At 40.2% G+C, this 24,576-nt stretch overlaps 1 protein-coding gene across 5 annotated transcripts in view; it reads right to left on the bottom strand.

The window, feature by feature from the left end:
- LOC124140113 (protein MCM10 homolog) overlaps window positions 1-24,576 on the bottom strand; it is a 94,507-nt gene that overhangs the window by 28,684 nt on the left and 41,247 nt on the right. For 4 of the 5 annotated variants that reach the window (XM_046507492.2, XM_046507494.2, XM_046507495.2 and 1 more), the window contains exons 20-23: window positions 16,513-16,626; window positions 10,523-10,671; window positions 2,450-2,492; window positions 1,412-1,516 (exon numbers count right to left, since the gene is read on the bottom strand). In XM_046507492.2, coding sequence (XP_046363448.2) covers window positions 1,415-1,516; window positions 2,450-2,492; window positions 10,523-10,671; window positions 16,513-16,626 — 408 coding nt within the window. In that variant the 3' untranslated portion in view covers window positions 1,412-1,414. Of the gene's footprint in view, window positions 1-1,410; window positions 1,517-2,449; window positions 2,493-10,522; window positions 10,672-16,512; window positions 16,627-24,576 lie in introns of those variants that run through there. The other variant, XM_048401542.1, reaches the window with a different exon arrangement.

The following is a 24,576-nucleotide window of genomic DNA, read 5'->3' as shown; positions in this document are numbered from 1 at the left end:
CTTCTATTCTGTGTCTCCCCTCTACCCCAGGCAGACTTCTATACTGTGATCCCCTCTACCCCAGGCAGACGTCTATACTGTGATCCCCTCTACCCCAGGCAGACTTCTATTCTGTGTCTCCCCTCGGCCCAAGGCAGACTTCTATTCTGTGTCTCCCCTCTACCCCAGGCAGACTTCTATTCTGTGTCTCCCCTCTACCCCAGGCAGACTTCTATTCTGTGTCTCCCCCCTACCCCAGGCAGACTTCTATTCTGTGTCTCCCCCCTACCCCAGGCAGACTTCTAGTCTGTGTCTCCCCTCTACCCCAGGCAGACTTCTATTCTGTGTCTCCCCTCTACCCCAGGCAGACTTCTATTCTGTGTCTCCCCCCTACCCCAGGCAGACCTCTATTCTGTGTCTCCCCTCTACCCCTGGCAGACTTCTATTCTGTGTCTCCCCTCTACCCCAGCCAGATTTCTAGTCTGTGTCTCCCCCCTACCCCAGGCAGACTTCTATTCTATGTCTCCCCTCTGCCCAAGGCAGACTTCTAGTCTGTGTCTCCCCCCTACCCCAGGCAGACTTCTAGTCTGTGTCTCCCCTCTACCCCAGGCAGACTTCTATTCTATGTCTCCCCTCTGCCCAAGGCAGACTTCTAGTCTGTGTCTCCCCCCTATCCCAGGCAGACTTCTATTCTGTGTCTCCCCCCTACCCCAGTCAGACCTTCTATTCTGTGTCTGCCCCTACCCCAGGCAGACTTCTATTCTGTGTCTCCCCCCTACCCCAAGCAGACTTCTATTCTGTCTCCCCCCTACCCCAGGCAGACTTCTAGTCTGTGTCTCCCCCCTACCCCAGGCAGACTTCTATTCTATGTCTCCCCTCTGCCCAAGGCAGACTTCTAGTCTGTGTCTCCCCCCTACCCCAGGCAGACTTCTATTCTGTGTCTCCCCCCTACCCCAGGCGGACTTCTATTCTGTGTCTCCCCCCTACCCCAGGCAGACTTCTATTCTGTGTCTCCCCCCTAACCCAGGCAGACTTCTAGTCTGTGTCTCCCCCTACCCCAGGCAGACTTCTATTCTGTGTCTCCCCCCTACCCCAGGCAGACTTCTATTCTGTGTCTCCCCCCTACCCCAAGCAGACTTCTATTCTATGTCTCCCCTCTGCCCAAGGCAGACTTCTATTCTGTGTCTCCCCCCCTACCCCAGGCAGACTTCTATTCTGTGTCTCCCCCCTACCCCAGGCAGACTTCTATACTGTGTCTCCCCCCTACCCCAGGCAGACTTCTATTCTGTGTCTTCCCCCTACCCCAGGCAGACTTCTATTCTGTGACTCCCCCTACCCCAGGCAGACTTCTATTCTGTGTCTCCCCCCTACCCCCGGGCAGACTTCTATTCTGTGACTACCAACCTCCTTATGGTCAAAAAGTAGGCCTCACCTCTCAGCTGTTCATGAAGACCTGACCTCCTAAACTGCTGAGGAATTTGACTTCATCTCCTCTCAGACATAGCGTCTCACTTTCCAACTTTGGGCCGGTCTTTTCCTGGAACAGAGGAACAGCAAATCAGACAACACTCATCACTGATATGGGCAGAAATCTTGCACACACAGCAACTGTGTCAATCAGAATTCATAATAATATCACTCAAATTACTTGATGTATGGCAAACATGATAAAGTATGACAAAACAAGGAAGATTCAGAAAGCAGCTTTCATTTTCAACTTGCTGTTTAACAAATATCTGAGGGGACATTGGATTGCGTGCATCAATCCTCAGCATCAAACTGACACAGAGGATGTGAAAACTACTGTAACCCTATTACCAGAAGTGTCTGAACAAATCACAGTAATTGCTGGTGTTACAAGTCATCTCAATCACCTCTGTGATAGCGCTGACCTAACACTGTGACGGTATCAAACATGCCTCAGGATACAATGGGATAAGTTTTAGTCCACATAAATATCTTCAAGGTTACTTGGTTCCTTGAATTAGAAATAGTTGAGATTATATCAGATTTTTGCAGGATGAAGTTGCTATTTTGGAACAAATGTGTAGGAAATTACTCATGACACTGTTCTTGCGCTAAAGCAAGTATCTTCTTAGGTGCTAGATGAAATAAATGCAAACTGCTGGTGCTTCTTAAATGGGATTACTAGCCCACCACCAACCGCTAGTCAGTCGTCAAGAGGATTACTAGCCCACCACCAATCACTAGTCAGTCTTCAATGGGATTACTAGCCAACAACCAACCGCTAGTCAGTCGTCAACGGGATTACTAGCCAACAACCAACCGCTAGTCAGTCATCAACGGGATTACTAGCCAACAACCAACCGCTAGTCAGTCGTCAACGGGATTACTAGCCAACAACCAACCGCTAGTCAGTCATCAACGGGATTACTAGCCAACAACCAATCACTAGTCAGTCTTCAATGGGATTACTAGCCAACAACCAACAATGTCTTTATTATCTTACCCGAGCCATTGAAGTTCTTTCAAATGTTGAACTGCCACAATTTCTGAAAAACATAAAAGGATGTCCAATTTGAAGGTAATCATAAATTCGAAAAGTTTGTTTGACTCAAGGGCTATACCAATTATAATTGTGAAAGAAATGTCAGCCTGAATGTTGTTTGATGCCGCAGTCAAAAATATTCAAGCCATATCATGGCAGACAGAGTTATGAAGTCTTAGCCAGGCCAGTGCCTGAAATAACAGCCTGCATGCCTGCACGTGACTGGTTACTTTTCTGTCGGGCTGCCTGAAAGTTTCCTCCATCAGCCTGACTGTTTGGCAGATAATTTTAAGACTACTTAGGTATTCAATTTTATTTCAACTCCTTGTGGGTTCTCAAGTGTGATTGTTTGCATTATTTTACCTGAAGACAAGATTTGTCTCTTAGTGTTTTGCAATTTTTTAATATTTATAATGTCTGAAAGCAGGCAGGTAACTTTGAAGATGGACAGGCAACACTTGTTGGTCATCGACCCGACTGTCTTGTTGGGTTATAAAATTATTTCAAACACTGGGGCAGGTAAACCAGTGACTAGAAGCATGGGCAGAGATCCATGCCATCAATGTACAATGACATGCAGTCAGCCAAGCCTGGCCAACCAATATCCATTTAGGTTAGCTAGCTCTCATGACAACACGCATGAGGTACTGGGGACAACAAGCTAATCATGAACCCTCACATCGCCTTTCTTACAGTATTGCCTGACTTAAATAAGCATAAATAATAATTGAAATGAAGAAGAATTTATTACAGTAGGTTATTGACCTTTTTCCCACTTTCAGTTTGAAAGCGAGGCTTGGAGCACGCAACATGAAGGTTGGACAGAACATATCGCGACATCAACAAAACATGCAAGCACGACAAACAGTAACAATGAACTGAGACACTAGGTATCACAGCAACATTTATCATCAATATGTAACAGCTCACATTCTTAACATTGACAACATATATCTGTATTGAAATAATTTAGTAAGATCAGTTCTGTTGTGATTTCCAATGTCCATGACCAGCTGATGCTACCAGTGCAGTAGTAGCTCAACACTGACTTAACACAGACCCTACTGGCAGTGTGCCATGAAGAGTTCACTGTATCCCTACACTTGCTGACTGACCCTACTGGCAGTGTGCCATGAAGAGTTCACTGTATCCCTACACTTGCTGACTGACCCTACTGGCAGTGTGCCATGAAGAGTTCACTGTATCCCTACACTTGCTGACTGACCCTACTGGCAGTGTGCCATGAAGAGTTCACTGTATCCCTACACTTGCTGACTGACCCTACTGGCAGTGTGCCATGAAGAGTTCACTGTATCCCTACACTTGCTGACTGACCCTACTGGCAGTGTGCCATGAAGAGTTCACTGTATCCCTACACTTGCTGACTGACCCTACTGGCAGTGTGCCATGAAGAGTTCACTGTATCCCTACACTTGCTGACTGACCCTACTGGCAGTGTGCCATGAAGAGTTCACTGTATCCCTACACTTCACCCAGAACACAAGTTCATTTTATGCACAGGTGGGTATATCTCTCATATCTCACAATCCTCAGGTCGACTACCTGTACCTTTTCTCCCAATACCAATTGTCATACACCTAGATCTCTCCCGCTACTGGATGCGATCATTCGGCCGTTGCCTTTAACTGTGTTGCCAAGCTACATCTATGGGGAACAACTGACTAGACACTCCCCTCTCAAAAATAATGACATTCAATATACAACGTCATCAAGTTGCGAGCGCATCTCCAGAAATGAGAACATTTTTTATTGTGAAATAAACCACACCTAGTTCTTGTTTGTTCTTTGTGATTTATCGCATATCTATCTTATATATTCAAATAAAATATTAGGCCTTTATTAATTATTCTGAAAATAACAGTAGTTATGTTGTCAGTGTTGACAGATTAGATAGCCAGATGTTTTAACTGAGTTATTATATAGAGGGTGTGGACATATTTAAAATGAACTACAGTCTGATCTGAAATTATGTGAACAATGTTTTACCAAAATAAAGTCACGAAATGAACAAATGTCCGGGATATTGCCCAATTCTCTCTTTTATACTCCACAATATATGTGTAATTACATTTATGTTGACGTCGAAACTTTAAGGTCAAGTAACAATACAAATTATATAATAAGAAGCCCACTCATGTAACTAAAACTACAGTCATATGTGTATAAACTCAACATATATTTATACTCTATGTACAAACCAACCAATATTTTCCATAAAATCATGGACAGACAAAGGTATGTTATGGTTTACATCTCTTGTTAAATCCTTGTCACCATACAATGCTGTTTTCAGATTAAAATTCTTTATGTAGACGTAATGTTAAGAAAAGTAGGACAAGTGAGGAGGAAGTGAAGTGGAGACTCCAAATAAAAACCACACTGACAAGCTTCAATATTTGAAATATGTCTTTCAATTCTATGACTATTAATGATAATATAGTATTGAGTCCCGTTACTTAAGTCAAAGTACAATGTATATATACAATATTCAGATGTATCCAACATGGACATGTTGTATATGGATAACAAACAGTTTATACTTTGTATCCATGATTCAGGTCCCTTCACTAGATGACCCATACTGAGTTAATATAAATACATGCTGATAGTAGGTAGGATTAATAAACAAAAATTACAATATTATGACCATCCTGTCTATATTTCCTGGCCACAAACTAAAATTCTCCACACCAACATCAATCACTGGAAAAAAAGGAAACTGCAAGAAACTTTTGAAACACAAGTATTTGTCACAGAAGTGACGAAATGTCCCCCGCCTGTATACACCAAAATACCAAATATGAAGACAATCCAGCGATTAGTTCTTGAGATATCGCGGCAACACCGTTTTCCAACTCCAAAAGCAGATTTGCCTGCTGTGACCTTGAAAATAGGGTCAAGGTCACCAAAACCGACTGGTGCCTGCGGTGTCTGTATATACACCATAGTTCCAAATATTAAGACAATCCTGCGATTAGTTCTTGAGATATCGCGGCAACACCGTTTTCCAACTCCAAAAGCAGATTTACCTGCTGTGACCTTGAAAATGGGCTCAAGGTCACCAAAACCGACTGGTGTCTGCGGGGTCCGTATATACACCCTAGTACCAAATAGGAAGACAATCCAGAGATTAGTTCTTGAGATATCGCGGCAACACCGTTTTCCAACTCCAAAAGCAGATATACCTGCTGTGACCTTGAAAATGGGGTCAAGGTCACCAAAACCGACTGGTGTCTGCGAAGTCCGTATATACACCCTAGTACCAAATAGGAAGACAATCCAGAGATTAGTTCTTGAGATATCGCGGCAACACCGTTTTCCAACTCCAAAAGCAGATATGCCTGCTGTGACCTTGATAATGGGGTCAAGGTCACCAAAACCGACTGGTGTCTGCGGAGTCCGTATATACACCCTAGTACCAAATAGGAAGACAATCCAGAGATTAGTTCTTGAGATATCGCGGCAACACCGTTTTCCAACTCCAAAAGCAGATTTACCTGCTGTGACCTTGAAAATGGGCTCAAGGTCACCAAAACCGACTGGTGTCTGCGGAGTCCGTAGTACCAAATAGGAAGACAATCCAGTGTTTAGTTCTTGAGATATCGCGGCAACAAACAGGTGGGACGTACGGACGGACGTACGGACGGTCGTGAATACTATATCCCCCGCTTCGAGCTTTGGCGCGGCGGGGGACAATAAAGAAAGAAGCCGGCCACTCACAGAGACAAATGCAAAATTAAAATTACAAAATATCATTTCAATGTCATTTAAAACATAACATCACCCTTACGATCGAAATTATTTTTAACAACTAGGCTACCCGACAGCCTTAATCATGATTAGAAGGATGTTCCGAAAATTTACTTGCTAAATATGTTATAAATATTGTGGTAAAGAATGTAGTCAAGAATTAAGTGAGGTACAGTCACATTCAGGGAAGTGCATTTGTCTATAGTATTTTAGGCTATAGAACATAAGGGGCACAGTAAATAATTACCTTTTAACATGATAAATTAATAACACAATTAAACTTTTATGATCATGTTGTGGGACAAAAATAGCATGACTCTGTACTTTCCCCACACAACACTTTTTTTCTTTTCTTTTGTAAGTATTAATAATTAATAGTCTGGTTGGGGACTCCGGATATCTTTTCAACGGGTGTTTTTCTATCACATACCACTAATTATAAAAGGATATTGGAAATGACTTTACACTGCCTTGTTGTCTGACGGAAGATAGGACTTGTGATCTCAACAAACACCGTATGTAACCATGTGGACAAGATCTCTTTAGAGTTTGTGATTTTTACCATACTGAATATTGGTGTTTGGGGATACCAAAGGTAACAGTTTATTATTAGAGGAAATTGGTAGTGAATACTTGTAAATACCATGTGGGAAGTCACTCGTCTCAAAGACGACCAGACTTTGTTAGAATCCAGCTGGTGACATTTTAGTGAATTTAACATGATGATCTATTGTAATATTCATAGTATTTTAGTTTGTCAAATTGTGAAGAAAATTGTATGAATTATTTATATATACCATGTGCGGAAAAGATTATACCAGGAAATGTATTATGAAGCATCCATTATGTTTTCACACCAAACATGGTTTTGAAAGCCTCAACTCAACGTAACAAGATATGAAACATAAAAATTCAAGGCCTTTTCAAGGCTTTTCATGGTTTCCAACTATCATTTTCAAGGCTTTTTAGTGGGGTTATTAGCCTTGGTCAGACTCCAGCATACAAAATATCAGTTGTAAGACCTAAAAAACATAATGAACATTACAAACTTTACAACAATTTCACAACCAACAAATAAAATATTCCTACTCTTATCTACAAGCATGTCATTTTGTACAAATTCAATGCTTTTCAAGCAGATTTGGTTATTTTCAAGTATTTTCAAGTTTGACACCGAAAAATAAAGGCTTTTCACGAGGGACCTTAAAATCAAGGCCTTTTTATGTCTGTAGGAACCTTGCTTTAATAAAACTATAACTCATTTGTCACGTTTGTCCTCAAGGAACTTGATGATGTTACACATGATCAAACAGCTTTATGTGTTTGGGAGGCATTTAGAAGTTGGAACAATAATGTGTTTATGTGTATTTGTTATCTCTTAAAACCAAAACATGATTAAGATTTTAAGATAAGAAAAATACATTAAAAAATATATTTATTGAGTAGAAGTGGCAAGGGATTGGCTGTGTACTGGACCATTTTGTTGTTATACAAGTTGCAATGGCAGACAGATGGCTTATTTAAGTCTAACCTGAGGTACAGCTATATTATAAACAGGTTAAAACACACTACTGTACACAGTCAGAGACTACAGTATACAGTGTGAAACAATACCTTTCTCTACATGAAAGTAAAAATATCTATTTAAAATATTCACATAACATTCACCAAATCTTCAAGGCACTAGATATACATTTAAACCAATAATACATTAATGTGCAGATGTGTCGAGATAGCATATGATAGAGGGTTCTGGCAATGTTGAAACACGTTTCATTTGACACTAGAAAGCCATATTTGTGTACATGAGTTAAAAGATAGTGTTTGTAAAACAAGCAAAATATACAAGATAAGAAGGGGACATTCAGAGAGTTTGGTGAATGATTACAATGATAAAATGAACACCCATATCTGAGGTATTCAAACAGGCCTTTTGTTATCAGCGACTGGAGTGTATATCCGCCGGAAGTAATATTCTCCTAAAAATCTGCCGCTTAAAGCATGCAAATCTGAAAAGCAGATAAGTATGTTTCTAATAGACCCTATAACAAATGGTACTACAGACCAGATTGCTACCTTAATTGACTGGGTTTCGACTGACATACTGAAATTAAACAACTAATTAATTATTGTCCATCTACTACAATAGTAAACTTTTATTTGGTATTCAGAGTAATGTCATAAAGACAAATCACATACTTTAACCTCTTCACAGGCATATCTATTTTCTGTACTTGCTCTTTGCGTTGTCTCATTCCGCAGACATAATTAATACATTCTCTGTCATCCTGCTTGATAACTGGTTCAAGTTGATTCCTTAATATCTTTTTATTTTATCAAGATATTTTCCGTAGTGCCGGATATCTGTAGTAATATCTTACATTTGGATATTAATTAGCTATCATATTGTAAGCTCAGGGTCTTCAAGAAGTGTTCTATTTCATAGGATATTTATACTAAATTTTAATTTTAACCAATTTTAACACAACACACATTTTTACTTTGTCATGCATAATAAAATTTTATTCTGTTAAGTAAATAGTGATTGAAGGGGCAGAAAGTTTTCATCTTTCATAGAACAAACTGAACAGATTATTGCCCCTTTTGGAAAGTTAGTTTACTATTTTCATGTTCATTCACATTGTAATATTTTTGGATGAAAAACGTATAAAAAAAAAGCCCTATGTCTACTTAACTGTGGTGCAATGAAAGTACATTGCGAAGCAAACACGACGACTTGTGGAATAAACACGACAATCTGCAGTTTCCCAAACAACAAGCCACTCGTCACTGAGCGAATGAGGAGAATTCATGGAAGTATTGCAATAAATGCTGTTTATTCACAATACATAAATTCTATCACTGAGCATACCATCACATTTTTTTACCATTAAATTCACAAGAGAGCCCATTTCAGAAATACACATCTCGACATGCACCTTTCACTTTCCAGCAGAAAAATGTAAATTCCAATGTATTATGAACACATTTTCATTCGACTTTAGCTCTTAATATGCAATATCTTCTGTATTCCACAAACAGCATATAATTTTAAGGTTGATATGTCCATCAGTGAAATGCGGTGAAATGGAGTTCCCCATCATAACAAACTCTCTGATACCGATTAGCTGATGCGATTCACTCTGCATGGAGCTATGCACTCCAGCCAATCAAAGATGGCAAAAGAGTGGTAAAAGTCAATAGTATGGTTCTACGCTATTTTTAGCAACATTCAAGCAACATCATGTCAGGACAACCCAAGAATTGGCTTCACACATTCTACCCTTGTAGGATCTCAAAACGGAAATGTCATCTTGCACATGTCATCTTTGGATTCAAGTGCAGCCAGGCTTGTCCTTGATGCTTAGTCATTTATCACATGCATAATAAATACCCATCTTTATCCTTAATCACAACCTTTAAAAAAAGTGCCACTGTAGCTCACCTGGGTATGTCTTGGTCTAAAATGTCAACAAATGAATAAAATATGATATCTCCCTAAGGAGGAACATGCCTGCCGAAAGTTCCACTCACGTAGTGGTAATTTCAGGGGCGAATAAGTTTACAAGGCCAAACATGACTTATCAGCGAATTTTAAGAGAATGGTCAGTGCAAGGAAATTGCCAAACCTCGAAATATTTGTGTTGAACCCAACAAAGAACCAAAAGATACCTAATTTCATCAGAATTTGTACAAAAATGGCCGAGTAATGGTCCTGAATAGATTTTTCAATATCGATACTGTGGTTTCGAACCTCGGGTAGCCTAGCGGTTAAAGGGTTTGCTCGTCACGCCGAAGACCTGGATTCGATTCCCAACGTGGGTACAATGTGTGAAGCCAATTTGTGGTGTCCCCCGCCGTGATATTGCTTGACTATTGCTAAAAGTGGCATACTCACTCACTCACTCGAACCTCTTGAACAAGTTTAGGTATCACCTTTGGAAGGAACAAGCATGTGAAGTTTCAGTGGTGTCTGAGGTTATGATGTGTACAGTACATGGAAATGTATGCCAGACGTTGGTCAAACAGGCCACGAAATTAGCTTTCAGTCAGGTGAGCTTATGAAAGGCCACATTTTGGGATAAGTTGAGGTTTGAATATATGGTTCATAACATCGTAGTCAAGTCAAAGATCATGTTCTCCTTGAACCGAAAAAATCCATATAATCGGTGTTCAACTGCATCTTTATAACCATGGTCTTGTGACAACTTCAACATGAAAAGGAGAATTATCACACAGAGATGTCTATCTGAAAGAGCTTACTTGCAGGCGTCCTTAGGGTATTTGTCCAGGGAAACTGTCCTGTGTTTACACTGTTTACACTTGAAGAATCGCTTGACGCCTTTATGGCGATGTAGATCATGGCGAGCGCTCTTGCAGGTCTCCGTTGCGGAGAATGCTGTGTACTTGCACTGGAAACAGAACCACCATCCAAATCTGTGGTCAATAAAATGGTAATCATCAATCTATTTCAAATATTTGATGGACTTGAAACATCTCAGGATCTTGTACAAGTTCCTGCACGTCGCAGCAATACATGTGAGAATGGCAGCTTTTCTTATCAGTTTTGTGGAGGCAATGCTCTTTTTCTAGAAAATCATTCAAATCCTTGGTCAAATATTGGCACGTATTCATTTTGTTTCAAGTGTTTTAAAAACAGAAAAGACCTTCTTTGACTTCTTAGGACCCCTAAACATGAAGGCTGCAGGCTTTAGCTGAAGCTGTAACCACTTGAACCAGAACCAAATTGCCAATATTGAAAAATCATGCATTTTCCATGTAAGAGAATATTCTTCAGATTGTCAAATATACTTTTGTGAAATATAATCAGAGTAACATCTGGGTTTACACATTTCGCAATCAAACACAAATAACAATATTAGGTCACTACAGAAACATGATAATCCGAAGTTGTCGTAATTGACAACAGTTGCCTCTTATTGCAGCATCACCCCAAAAGTGTTTTCATTACTGTATCACAACACTGTGATGGAAAATAACCAGGAGACACCATCAATGGTTCATGTGTCCACGTTGAGAATCAAACCAAGACAGTATGAGCAGCTAGCCAACACTATTTCACCACTAAAATAGAAAAGGGAATCGTTCAGCTTTTTACACTGAGTACGTGACCATTGTGAAAGGTATACGCAATATATCCAGGTCATGTCCACATGATGACAAGAACTAGAAATAAAAAGTAAAGTCAATTTTTTTTACTAATTCAAAAAGAAATACTTTTATATTATGAAATTACAAAATATATTGCTTATTCAAAGTGTAATTATGCAAGTTTCCTTGCTGGTCTTTTTTACATATATTATTTCGAAACCTTGTATAAACTATGATATATTATCTGTCCATGCTATAAACATGCGCATATTGTATTTTTGTTATTTTGTTGTTATTATTTTGTATTTTGGCCTTGATGACATCATTGGTAATTGGTACAGTAGTCAATGCCTGGTCAACATGTTATTCTACACACATGGAACAAACAACATTGTTCTTTAAAAGTGTACATTACAATGTAACACAAAGTTGAAAAATCTCTTGTTATCTTATAACTTGAACGCACAATATTCATGCGCAAATTCAGGTAAATTCGGTTCTTGTATTCATTAGTTAAAATTCTGCGCAATTTTCCATGCTTTTATAAAACTAATATCGTATTCGACATAATTAGCGCCCAGGGTGCTCTCAAAATTAGAAATAGGGGGCTCTTATTAGAATAATATTTTGGTGAAAAACAACAGAGTTGAAAGATCATAAATTTTGTGGTTTATGCTGACAGCCTGAAATGATACTAAAAAAAGTCTGTGTGTATTATACACGACAGATATATTTTTCAAGAATTTAATTGCCCATAATTAAGGGTGCATATAACACACGAGTGTGTATTTACACGAATAAATAAGTCTTGTGTACATTGATCAATCCAAAGGAATTGGAATTGTTCACAAGACAATATATTAGCAAATATTGCCGTGGGCGCTTATAACGTTGAATACAGTAATAAATAAAATTAAAATAAAAGCCATTACATTCAACAATCATTGATAAGATGCCATTTTTTGTAATACTGCAATTTGAGACTAAATAGGAAATCACTGTGTCCCAAGTTCCCAATTATTTCAACATGACAGAATTGATCCATGCCTAAATAGTGGGGGTCATGGGTCTGCTAACCTAACCCACTAAGAGCAATGCCAGGTCTTCTGTCATCACCTATCCTGTCACCCTAAGACATCATAGAGACCAGAGTGTATGTCATTAATGCTGCAGTCGGCAATATTCCAGCTATTGTAGATTGTTGAGGCAAGTCTTGGCCAAGCAGACCAGTGTTTGCTACCATGGCAGATCAAGTCTTCAAGATATGTTGATAAACCATCAGCCAGGTTACAAACTGTAGCCATCTAATCCTTGTGTAAGTTAAACTTTACAAGAAGCATTGGGTTGACAGATCAGCATTGTACACAATCATAACATCTGTGCTCACTGTTATGGCCTAAGCCATTTTATTTTTCAATATGAACCTTCAGACAGTCAGGCCGAAACTGTATGAATGTCAGCTTGATTGGCCCTCACTCTATGAAGTTTCATACTCCAAGGAAGTCACACAAAGAGAAAGTCAATTCTTATAATTGTTCATATCACTATTTTATACCACGAGGGATGGATTACACAATTTCATTTAGTATGTGTGACTTCATGTTTACACTGGCAGCCACACAACGACCAACTGTAACGTGGAATAAAATAGTTCATCAAAAGGAGACATGACATGATTGAATGTATGCTCAACTTGCTGTACAGGAACATCGTTTGTAGCTGGCTTGCAACAAATAGATCCAAGTGACATCAACACTAGATGAAAATGGTCTCTTAAGAACTACCTCAGTAAGTCGGTCACACTGACAGTGTGTCGTAATACATGTACATCAAAATCAGGGAGTCAAAATGGCGGGAGAGATTTCTGAAATAGTCCATGAACCTGTGGCGATTATAAGTGTTAGTCCTGATTGATCAACTGGCTTATCATTGAAAGATGATTATAAAGATGTGTCAAGTAGATACTAAGGTAAATTTACAAGATTGCTGAAGAGAGGCACAGATCAAGAAACAGATCAAGTCCATAGTTTGGATGTGCATTTCTTTCATTTTGTGCACTAGGATGGCGTGCAGTGAGGATATTCTTAAAATCGGCATTCAGTTTAAATCTTTGACTTATCCCAATGTAGGCTAAAACGGTAGGTTCAAGGGTCTTAAATGATCAGAAACAACACTTCTGTTTCCCCAGGAATGTGGAAGTAGTCTGACAGTGTTTAGGCTATTTCAAGAACACAATCTCGTGAAAAACATATAAACATCAAAATGTATCTGTCATACACTTATGGATGTCGGTTTCATGTTCATGTGACCAACCTTTCGTGCAAAGGAAAATCGCAAATTTTGTAACCTTCACATTAAAAACTTCACAAACACTAAAATGTCAAATGGTGTTTCTCCGTTTTCCTACAGTTCCAGTGGTATCTAATGTATCACTGGCAGCTCCATAACGAGTGCTTGATTGTCTCAAGTCACCAGTGACCTGCCCCGCAGGTCCACCTCCCGTCAGATCCCCACCATGTTCTGGTGCGGTAATTGGGCAAAGCTGTGATTAGACAAACATGATACACGTAGAGTGGTGGGTGGTATTTAAGCCACTGAACCCTACTACTTTAGGAGATGATGAGCAACAAGCATCACGCTACTGGCATCCTGCAGTACAACAGAGGAGATTATTCAATATCCTGGGGCACGGTTCACTGAAACAGTGCTTGTGATAGACATGCGACTGCAGACTGCAGACTAACTTGGCCTATCATACTCAAACAAAACAATACTAATGACCATTTGTGTAAACTATCATATATTATATTCTGAGTGATACTTTCCACAAATCTTGATATATATATAAATATAACAAAATTTGTTTGCTAAATGCCTCAATCAGCAAAATGCCAACTATGTCTCAGTGTTGTTTAATGTCACACTCAGCAATAGTCCAGCAATATGACAGCAGCCTATAAATAATCAAGTCTGGACCAGACAATTCAGTGACATGAGCATCAACCCAAATTGGGATACAATAACATGCATCAACCAAGTCAGTGAGTCTAACTACCCTATCCCATTAGTCTTGCAACAAGCATAGGTTGCTGGGGCCCCATATACTTATCCGGAATCCCTATGGGATTCCAACTGTATGACAATATCATATAATACTGTCATAGGCGACAGAGGAAATGTTTTTTAACACTGCAGTCAGCAACATACCAGCCATATGAGGGATTTATCAGGGAATTTTTACTGACATGTGCAGCCCCATGAAGATCCAGGTTAGAATATAGGTAGATCCGGGTAGGTCTTAAGCAACCCATGCTAGTCATATGAGGCGTTTCACGGGAGCGAGTAGTTAAGCTCGTTGACTTGGTTGATGCATGTCATCGTATCCTAATTGCGTGGATCGATACTATGACATTAATCACTGGATTAAACAAACTGGATAAAACACTGTACAGTCAAGTCCCGTTAATCCGACACTGATGGTTGCATATGATTATGTCGGATAAACGAAATTAAGTAGTATCAACGTTCGTGATCGAAAATCAGACAACTACACGATAGATATAAGGATTTAAACACGTAATACAAAATATAAAATAAATATTTATACTGTTATGTTACATTGTTGGCGGAATATGTTTTCTGATCATGCAACCTCGAAGGTTTAACACAAAACAACTGTTACGGACTGTATGACTTATTCAAAATACTTTAAAAAGCATAGTCTGAAATGGAAGTCGCAACTTTGAAACTGGTACCTAAAGCTTAAGAAAGCTGCTTTCTAAGTGGCTAACGTCGACTTCCTCTTGGCCATTTCATTGGTAGGTCATAGTTCGCGAAAGGTTGTTCTGACGTGACCTGTAATGAGATGTCCTCGTCGAGAACTTGTATCTGATTTTAATGAGATTGAGGTAATCTAAGCATGTGATTTATCCTGTTTTCATTTAATTTAAAGCATTAATTGTTTATTGTTAGGCAAGTTTAATATTGTTGTTGTAATATGCAGCTACCAGCCTATTCGTCTCGCATCAAAACATCAAAACACGGGCTGTGCGGGCAGATGACCACGGAGTACGCTGATGACTGTGTCAGATTAACGAGACTGATTAATGAGTGATTTCGGTAATTCGTTGCAAATTAGGTGCGAGACTGTCAGATTAACGGGTCTAAATAGCACTGATGTAATCGGTTCCCATCATTAGCTTCGGATAAAGCCGATTGTCAGATTAACGAGTGTTGGATTAACGAGACTTGACTGTATATTAAAACAGCCTGTGAATAATCATGTCTTGTGATCTGTTTGTTGATTTGAGCCACACTCATCTATGTGACAGCTGCCTGTAAATAATCCGGACCAGACAAACTGTGACAGTGAACAGTGATCCACACCATAGTTGCACAATCAACCAAGTCACAGAGCATGACCATCCCATCCAATATTTTGCTTGTTTGTTTGTTGTTCAAGGCTGCACTTAGCAATATTCCAGCTATATGACGGCGGTCTGTAAATAATGGAGTCTGGACCAGTGATTGACATCTTGAGCATCAATCCACGCAATTGGGATATGATGACATGCATCAACGTATCCTGTTAGTCGCCTTTTATGACAAGCATAGTAGCCTTTTACAGCAAGCATGGGTTGCTGAAGACCTATTCTACCCCGGAATCTTCACTGGTGCCATCCCGTATAGTCACATCTTAAGATCAGCAACAGGTGCTGGAAGGCTACTTTAAACTACATGCCAATGGTTAAGAAGCACCATCCTTACCTTACCTGTAAGAGAAACCATGAATATCAAGAGTGAGTGAGATAATTGGGTTTAATGCTGCTTTATAATGCCTGGTGTCATGTGAAAAACCAGTAGCAATGGTGACGTGTCTGTCAACAGGTGACTATTGATAACAGGAATACAATCAGTACCCATGGTGACAGGTCTGTCAAAAAGTTCATGTGAGTGACAGTAAACATAATAAACAAACAATAACCATGGTAACCCATCAGGTATGGCTATCATGTGTACAAGCAGTTACCATGATGATCTATCTCTGAACATGTAAATACAGGCAAGAAAAGTAAAGCTAGTTATATGCCAGCATGGTAAACTGTTATCATGGTTACCAAAGGTAAACTAAAGTGACTCACCTGGCGACAGGTAACTACAGTCACCTCAAGCTTTGTAACTGCCAGCATTTTTTCTTCCATCATTTCTTTCTTTTCAAGTTCAGTGAAATACTTCTCTTCCCGCTCTGCCTCAGCCTAAAAGAGCAGCATGGGGCTAATGTGAAAAGATTTCCATGTGCAAACTAACAGAAAGTTTACTTCTTCCTTAGGTACTTTGAAATTCACTTAAAATCAAATTCAAATGAAATATCATACTGCATTTGGGATTAATTCATCAAGACCACAGTGCAATCAAGTTACAGGTGATGAAGAAACATAAAATCTTTCAGTAGATAATTACTAATTCACATAAGAGTTGTGTCCCTTGTTGCATGTTACTAATCTTTTAGAAACTGATCACAAATCCCTTCACTGGGAAAGAACCAGTACTTGACACCAACAGTCTCTACATGTGACATGTCAACACCAACAGTCTCTACATGTGACATGTCAACAACCAACAGTCTCTACATGTGACATGTCAACAACCAACAGTCTCTACATGTGACATGTTAACACCAACAGTCTCTACATGTGACATGTCAACAACCAACAGTCTCTACATGTGACATGTCAACAACCAACAGTCTCTACATGTGACATGTCAACACCAACAGTCTCTACATGTGACATGTCAACAACCAACAGTCTCTACATGTGACATGTCAACACAAACAGTCTGTACATGTGACATGTCAACACAAACAGTCTCTACATGTGACATGTCAACACCAACAGTCTCTACATGTGACATGTCAACACCAACAGTCTCTACATGTGACATGTTAACAACCAACAGTCTCTACATGTGACATGTTAACACCAACAGTCTCTACATGTGACATGTCAACACTAACAGTCTCTACATGTGACATGTCAACAACCAACAGTCTCTTCATGTGACATGTCAACAACCAACAGTCTCTACATGTGACATGTCAACACAAACAGTCTCTACATGTGACATGTTAACACAAACAGTCTCTACATGTGACATGTTAACACCAACAGTCTCTACATGTGACATGTCAACAACCAACAGTCTCTACATGTGACATGTCAACAACCAACAGTCTCTACATGTGACAAGTCAACAACCAACAGTCTGTACATGTGACATGTCAACAACCAACAGTCTCTACATGTGACATGTCAACAATCAACAGTCTCTACATGTGACAAGTCAACACCAACAGTCTGTACATGTGACATGTCAACAACCAACAGTCTCTACATGTGACATGTCAACAACCAACAGTCTCTACATGTGACATGTCAACACCAACAGTCTCTACATGTGACATGTCAACAACCAACAGTCTCTACATGTGACATGTCAACAACCAACAGTTTCTACATGTGACATGTCAACACAAACAGTCTCTACATGTGACATGTCAACACCAACAGTCTCTACATGTGACATGTCAACAACCAACAGTCTCTACATGTGACATGTCAACACCAACAGTCTCTACATGTGACATGTCAACACCAACAGTCTCTACATGTGACATGTCAACAACCAACAGTCTCTACATGTGACATGTCAACAACCAACAGTCTGTACATGTGACATGTTAACACAAACAGTCTGTACATGTGACATGTCAACACAAACAGTCTCTACATGTGACATGTCAACACCAACAGTCTCTACATGTGACATGTCAACAACCAACAGTCTCTACATGTGACATGTCACCACCAACAGTCTCTACATGTGACATGTCAACAACCAACAGTCTCTACATGTGACATGTCATCAACCAACAGTCTCTACATGTGACATGTCAACACAAACAGTCTCTACATGTGACATGTTAACACAAACAGTCTCTACATGTGACATGTTAACACCAACAGTCTCTACATGTAACAGTCTCTACATGTGACATGTCAACAACCAACAGTCTCTACATGTGACATGTCAACAACCAACAGTCTCTACATGTGACAAGTCAACAACCAACAGTCTCTATATGTGACAAGTCAACAACCAACAGTCTGTACATGTGACATGTCAACAATCAACAGTCTCTACATGTGACATGTCAACACCAACAGTCTGTACATGTGACATGTCAACAACCAACAGTCTGTACATGTGACATGTCAACAACCAACAGTCCCTACATACAGTCTCTACATGTGACATGTCAACACCAACAGTCTGTACATGTCAACACCAACAGTCTGTACATGTGACATGTCAACACCAACAGTCTGTACATGTGACATGTCAACACAAACAGTCTCTACATGTGACATGTCAACAACCAACAGTCTGTACATGTGACATGTCAACAACCAACAGTCTCTACATGTGACATGTCAACAACCAACAGTCCCAACATGTAACAGTCCCTACATGTGACATGTCAACAACCAACAGTCTCTACATGTGACATGTCAACAACGAACAGTCTGTACATGTGACATGTCAACAACCAACAGTCTCTACATGTGACATGTCAACACAAACAGTCTCTACATGTGACATGTCAACAACCAACAGTCTCTACATGTGACATGTCAACAACCAACAGTCTCTACATGTGACATGTCAACACAAACAGTCTCTACATGTGACATGTTAACAACCAACAGTCTCTACATGTGACATGTCAACAACCAACAGTCTGTACATGTGACATGTCAACAACCAACAGTCTCTACATGTGACATGTCAACAACCAACAGTCCCTACATGTAACAGTCCCTACATGTGACATGTCAACAACCAACAGTCTGTACATGTGACATGTCAACAACCAACAGTCTGTACATGTGACATGTCAACACAAACAGTCTGTACATGTGACATGTAAACACCAACAGTCTGTACATGTGACAAGTCAACACCAACAGTCTCTACATGTGACATGTCAACAACCAACAGTCTGTACATGTGACATGTCAACACCAACAGTCTGTACATGTGACAAGTCAACACCAACAGTCTCTACATGTGACATGTCAACAACCAACAGTCTCTACATGTGACATGTCAACACCAACAGTCTGTACATGTGACACGTCAACACAAACAGTCTCTACATGTGACATGTCAACAACCAACAGTCTCTACATGTGACATGTCAACAACCAACAGTCTCTACATGTGACATGTCAACACAAACAGTCTGTACATGTGACACGTCAACACAAACAGTCTCTACATGTGACATGTCAACAACCAACAGTCTCTACATGTGACATGTCAACAACCAACAGTCTCTACATGTGACATGTCAACACAAACAGTCTCTACATGTGACATGTCAACACCAACAGTCTGTACATGTGACATGTCAACAACCAACAGTCTGTACATGTGACATGTCAACAACCAACAGTCTCTACATGTGACATGTCAACAACCAACAGTCCCTACATGTAACAGTCCCTACATGTGACATGTTAACAACCAACAGTCTCTACATGTGACATGTCAACAACCAACAGTCTGTACATGTGACATGTCAACAACCAACAGTCTCTACATGTGACATGTCAACACCAACAGTCTGTACATGTGACAAGTCAACACCAACAGTCTCTACATGTGACATGTCAACAACCAACAGTCTCTACATGTGACATGTCAACAACCAACAGTCTGTACATGTGACATGTTAACACAAACAGTCTGTACATGTGACATGTCAACACAAACAGTCTCTACATGTGACATGTCAACACCAACAGTCTCTACATGTGACATGTCAACAACCAACAGTCTCTACATGTGACATGTCACCACCAACAGTCTCTACATGTGACATGTCAACAACCAACAGTCTCTACATGTGACATGTCATCAACCAACAGTCTCTACATGTGACATGTCAACACAAACAGTCTCTACATGTGACATGTTAACACAAACAGTCTCTACATGTGACATGTTAACACCAACAGTCTCTACATGTAACAGTCTCTACATGTGACATGTCAACAACCAACAGTCCCTACATACAGTCTCTACATGTGACATGTCAACACCAACAGTCTGTACATGTCAACACCAACAGTCTGTACATGTGACATGTCAACAACCAACAGTCTCTACATGTGACAAGTCAACAACCAACAGTCTGTACATGTGACATGTCAACAATCAACAGTCTCTACATGTGACATGTCAACACCAACAGTCTGTACATGTGACATGTCAACAACCAACAGTCTGTACATGTGACATGTCAACAACCAACAGTCCCTACATACAGTCTCTACATGTGACATGTCAACAACCAACAGTCTCTACATGTGACATGTCAACAACCAACAGTCTCTACATGTGACATGTCAACACCAACAGTCTCTACATGTGACATGTCAACAACCAACAGTCTCTACATGTGACATGTCAACAACCAACAGTTTCTACATGTGACATGTCAACACAAACAGTCTCTACATGTGACATGTCAACACCAACAGTCTCTACATGTGACATGTCAACAACCAACAGTCTCTACATGTGACATGTCAACACCAACAGTCTCTACATGTGACATGTCAACACCAACAGTCTCTACATGTGACATGTCAACAACCAACAGTCTCTACATGTGACATGTCAACAACCAACAGTCTGTACATGTGACATGTTAACACAAACAGTCTGTACATGTGACATGTCAACACAAACAGTCTCTACATGTGACATGTCAACACCAACAGTCTCTACATGTGACATGTCAACAACCAACAGTCTCCACATGTGACATGTCACCACCAACAGTCTCTACATGTGACATGTCAACAACCAACAGTCTCTACATGTGACATGTCATCAACCAACAGTCTCTACATGTGACATGTCAACACAAACAGTCTCTACATGTGACATGTTAACACAAACAGTCTCTACATGTGACATGTTAACACCAACAGTCTCTACATGTAACAGTCTCTACATGTGACATGTCAACAACCAACAGTCTCTACATGTGACATGTCAACAACCAACAGTCTCTACATGTGACAAGTCAACAACCAACAGTCTCTATATGTGACAAGTCAACAACCAACAGTCTGTACATGTGACATGTCAACAATCAACAGTCTCTACATGTGACATGTCAACACCAACAGTCTGTACATGTGACATGTCAACAACCAACAGTCTGTACATGTGACATGTCAACAACCAACAGTCCCTACATACAGTCTCTACATGTGACATGTCAACACCAACAGTCTGTACATGTCAACACCAACAGTCTGTACATGTGACATGTCAACACCAACAGTCTGTACATGTAACATGTCAACACAAACAGTCTCTACATGTGACATGTCAACAACCAACAGTCTGTACATGTGACATGTCAACAACCAACAGTCTCTACATGTGACATGTCAACAACCAACAGTCCCAACATGTAACAGTCCCTACATGTGACATGTCAACAACCAACAGTCTCTACATGTGACATGTCAACAACGAACAGTCTGTACATGTGACATGTCAACAACCAACAGTCTCTACATGTGACATGTCAACACAAACAGTCTCTACATGTGACATGTCAACAACCAACAGTCTCTACATGTGACATGTCAACAACCAACAGTCTCTACATGTGACATGTCAACACAAACAGTCTCTACATGTGACATGTTAACAACCAACAGTCTCTACATGTGACATGTCAACAACCAACAGTCTGTACATGTGACATGTCAACAACCAACAGTCTCTACATGTGACATGTCAACAACCAACAGTCCCTACATGTAACAGTCCCTACATGTGACATGTCAACAACCAACAGTCTGTACATGTGACATGTCAACAACCAACAGTCTGTACATGTGACATGTCAACACAAACTGTCTGTACATGTGACATGTAAACACCAACAGTCTGTACATGTGACAAGTCAACACCAACAGTCTCTACATGTGACATGTCAACAACCAACAGTCTGTACATGTGACATGTCAACACCAACAGTCTGTACATGTGACAAGTCAACACCAACAGTCTCTACATGTGACATGTCAACAACCAACAGTCTCTACATGTGACATGTCAACACCAACAGTCTGTACATGTGACACGTCAACACAAACAGTCTCTACATGTGACATGTCAACAACCAACAGTCTCTACATGTGACATGTCAACAACCAACAGTCTCTACATGTGACATGTCAACACAAACAGTCTGTACATGTGACACGTCAACACAAACAGTCTGTACATGTGACATGTCAACAACCAACAGTCTCTACATGTGACATGTCAACAACCAACAGTCTCTACATGTGACATGTCAACACAAACAGTCTCTACATGTGACATGTCAACACCAACAGTCTGTACATGTGACATGTCAACAACCAACAGTCTGTACATGTGACATGTCAACAACCAACAGTCTCTACATGTGACATGTCAACAACCAACAGTCCCTACATGTAACAGTCCCTACATGTGACATGTTAACAACCAACAGTCTCTACATGTGACATGTCAACAACCAACAGTCTGTACATGTGACATGTCAACAACCAACAGTCTCTACATGTGACATGTCAACACCAACAGTCTGTACATGTGACAAGTCAACACCAACAGTCTCTACATGTGACATGTCAACAACCAACAGTCTCTACATGTGACATGTCAACAACCAACAGTCTGTACATGTGACATGTTAACACAAACAGTCTGTACATGTGACATGTCAACACAAACAGTCTCTACATGTGACATGTCAACACCAACAGTCTCTACATGTGACATGTCAACAACCAACAGTCTCTACATGTGACATGTCACCACCAACAGTCTCTACATGTGACATGTCAACAACCAACAGTCTCTACATGTGACATGTCATCAACCAACAGTCTCTACATGTGACATGTCAACACAAACAGTCTCTACATGTGACATGTTAACACAAACAGTCTCTACATGTGACATGTTAACACCAACAGTCTCTACATGTAACAGTCTCTACATGTGACATGTCAACAACCAACAGTCTCTACATGTGACATGTCAACAACCAACAGTCTCTACATGTGACAAGTCAACAACCAACAGTCTCTATATGTGACAAGTCAACAACCAACAGTCTGTACATGTGACATGTCAACAATCAACAGTCTCTACATGTGACATGTCAACACCAACAGTCTGTACATGTGACATGTCAACAACCAACAGTCTGTACATGTGACATGTCAACAACCAACAGTCCCTACATACAGTCTCTACATGTGACATGTCAACACCAACAGTCTGTACATGTCAACACCAACAGTCTGTACATGTGACATGTCAACACCAACAGTCTGTACATGTGACATGTCAACACAAACAGTCTCTACATGTGACATGTCAACAACCAACAGTCTGTACATGTGACATGTCAACAACCAACAGTCTCTACATGTGACATGTCAACAACCAACAGTCCCAACATGTAACAGTCCCTACATGTGACATGTCAACAACCAACAGTCTCTACATGTGACATGTCAACAACGAACAGTCTGTACATGTGACATGTCAACAACCAACAGTCTCTACATGTGACATGTCAACACAAACAGTCTCTACATGTGACATGTCAACAACCAACAGTCTCTACATGTGACATGTCAACAACCAACAGTCTCTACATGTGACATGTCAACACAAACAGTCTCTACATGTGACATGTTAACAACCAACAGTCTCTACATGGGACATGTCAACAACCAACAGTCTCTACATGTGACATGTCAACAACCAACAGTCTCTACATGTGACATGTCAACAACCAACAGTCCCTACATGTAACAGTCCCTACATGTGACATGTCAACAACCAACAGTCTGTACATGTGACATGTCAACAACCAACAGTCTGTACATGTGACATGTCAACACAAACAGTCTGTACATGTGACATGTAAACACCAACAGTCTGTACATGTGACAAGTCAACACCAACAGTCTCTACATGTGACATGTCAACAACCAACAGTCTGTACATGTGACATGTCAACACCAACAGTCTGTACATGTGACAAG

This window comes from Haliotis rufescens, unplaced genomic scaffold, assembly GCF_023055435.1.
Source record: "Haliotis rufescens isolate VD_foot unplaced genomic scaffold, xgHalRufe1.0.p SCAF_22, whole genome shotgun sequence".
NCBI lineage: Eukaryota > Metazoa > Mollusca > Gastropoda > Lepetellida > Haliotidae > Haliotis > Haliotis rufescens.
Note: the sequence above shows the minus strand (reverse complement) of the source record. Positions and strands in the feature narration are given on the sequence as shown.